Below are 2,032 nucleotides of genomic sequence, written 5' to 3'. Positions count from 1 at the left end.
AAATGACGAGGAGATTCTGAGGCGCTACACAATGCCGCTCTGCCGCTCTGCCGCTCAGTACAGAAGGATCTTCTGTACTGCTGAAGCACATGTACGTGTTCTCTGGCCCATGAAATGTTGACAGGACTTTTCCAGCTGTTCCCTCGTTCTGTTTGTGAAAGGAGACGCCGTAGCAGAAGCGTGGCTTCATTAGTCTTGGTTTCTGAGAGGGATCGGGGGGAGGAGAGGCGTTCTGTCCATCTGCTCCTGCAGCCATGGAAGTGAAGCTGTGACCTCACTGACCGCCCTAACCGACAAAGGTCAGCGTGACCTTTCACCCCGCGCACGCTAGCCGAGCAGGGTGGACATCTGCACGTGCCCGCTGACGCGGCCCTCACCGTCGCTGCCGCCGCCGCACTCAGACCGCAATATGGCCAGGAATTTACTGACCTTCAGAGCTTTGTTTCTTATCTTACGTGGGACAGAAACCCGAAGCCAACTTTCTCCAAATGTCTATTACAGGAACATCTTTTGTCTGTTCTGACTAACGACTAAACACGCCTCAGACACCAAGAACAAACATTCACGTTTTACTTTTTATATTTAACATCCATTAGTTTAGATGGTACATTAACGTCAGTGGAGTTTCTCAGTCATGAAATTCTACACATCTTTACTGTATGTCAAATATACAAAATAATCAAAATGTAAAAAAAAAAAATCAACCTGTAAAAATTATAGAAATTAATTTTTAAAAATGATTTAAATAGATTTATATAAAACAATAAAAACATCATTAAAATATAATTTCTAAAAACAAATAAAAAAATTATAAAAACAACCAAAAACAATACAAATAAATATATAAAATAATAACAAGATATTGAAGTAAATTTTCGAGGATAAATATTCACTGTAATTTAGATTTATTGTAAATATCGTTTTCATATCGACTTTAAGACTTTATCGACTAACAGAAATTAGTTAGCATAGTTAGCATGTTAGCATCGGTATTAGCATGTTAGCATTAAGTAGCCAACGATGAAGTTCCTGTAAGAGGTTTTAAAGGCCGTCTGTTATGCTAACAGCTCTTTCTGTGGGACCTTCTGTTGGACTTTCTGTAGGACATTCTGTAGAACCTTCTGTAGGATCTTCTGTTGGACTTTCTGTAGGACTTTCTGTGGGACCTTCTGTTGGACTTTCTGTAAGACTTTCTGTGGGACCTTCTGTTGGACTTTCTGTAGGACTTCCTGTGGGACCTTCTGTTGGACTTTCTGTAGGGCTTTCTGTGGGACCTTCTGTTGGACTTTCTGTAGGACCTTCTGTTGGACTTTCTGTAGGACCTTCTGTAGGACCTTCTGTTGGACTTTCTGTAGGACCTTCTGTTGGACTTTCTGTAGGACCTTCTGTTGGACTTTCTGTAGAACCTTCTGTAGGACCTTCTGTTGGACTTTCTGTGGGACCTTCTGTTGGACTTTCTGTTGGACTTTCTGTGGGACCTTCTGTGGGACCTTCTGTAGGACTTTCTGTAAGACTAGATAAATGATCTTAGATTGAGAAAAAAATGAGAAGAAGCATATTAAGGTGTAATTAGTAGCCAAGACCTTATTATTTGTAGTTTATTAGCGAATGTGTGTGTGTGTGTATGTATGCGTGTCTGTGTGTGTGTGTGTGTGTGTGTGCGTGTGTGTGTGTGTGTGTGTGAGAGAGAGCTGCAGATTGTGCTGGTTGTGTTACTGTACTGTACACTGAGGCATGATTACTTCACACCCCAGAGACCCTCAGACTCCTGAAGAACAGATTGTTAATGTGATTGTGAAAGTGAAGCGCCGCTGTTTAAACTCCTAATTACATGAGCAGCGCGTGGCCACGCCGTCCATCTCCAACCTCACACATCACTGAGGGACACAGGAGGAGCTGCAGGGAGCAGAGTGACATCTTACAGCCTGAACACTAACACACACTTAGTCACTGTCTCTAATTTCACTCTGTGTGTGTGTATGCGTGTGTGTGTGTGTGTGTGTGAGTGTGTGTGCGTGTATGCGTGTGTGTG

At 42.6% G+C, this 2,032-nt stretch overlaps 1 protein-coding gene across 1 annotated transcript; it reads right to left on the bottom strand.

The window, feature by feature from the left end:
- Window positions 1–1,055: 1,055 nt before the first annotated feature.
- Window positions 1,056–1,736, bottom strand: LOC132851169 (cornifin alpha-like). The gene is made up of 2 exons (XM_060877807.1): window positions 1,722–1,736; window positions 1,056–1,526 (listed from the first exon to the last, which is right to left on the bottom strand). Exons 1-2 carry the CDS (start codon window positions 1,734–1,736, stop codon window positions 1,056–1,058), a joined length of 486 nt encoding a protein of 161 aa, XP_060733790.1.
- Window positions 1,737–2,032: the final 296 nt, after the last annotated feature.

Source organism: Tachysurus vachellii, chromosome 9, assembly GCF_030014155.1.
Source record: "Tachysurus vachellii isolate PV-2020 chromosome 9, HZAU_Pvac_v1, whole genome shotgun sequence".
Taxonomy (NCBI): Eukaryota; Metazoa; Chordata; class Actinopteri; order Siluriformes; family Bagridae; genus Tachysurus; species Tachysurus vachellii.
Note: the sequence above shows the minus strand (reverse complement) of the source record. Positions and strands in the feature narration are given on the sequence as shown.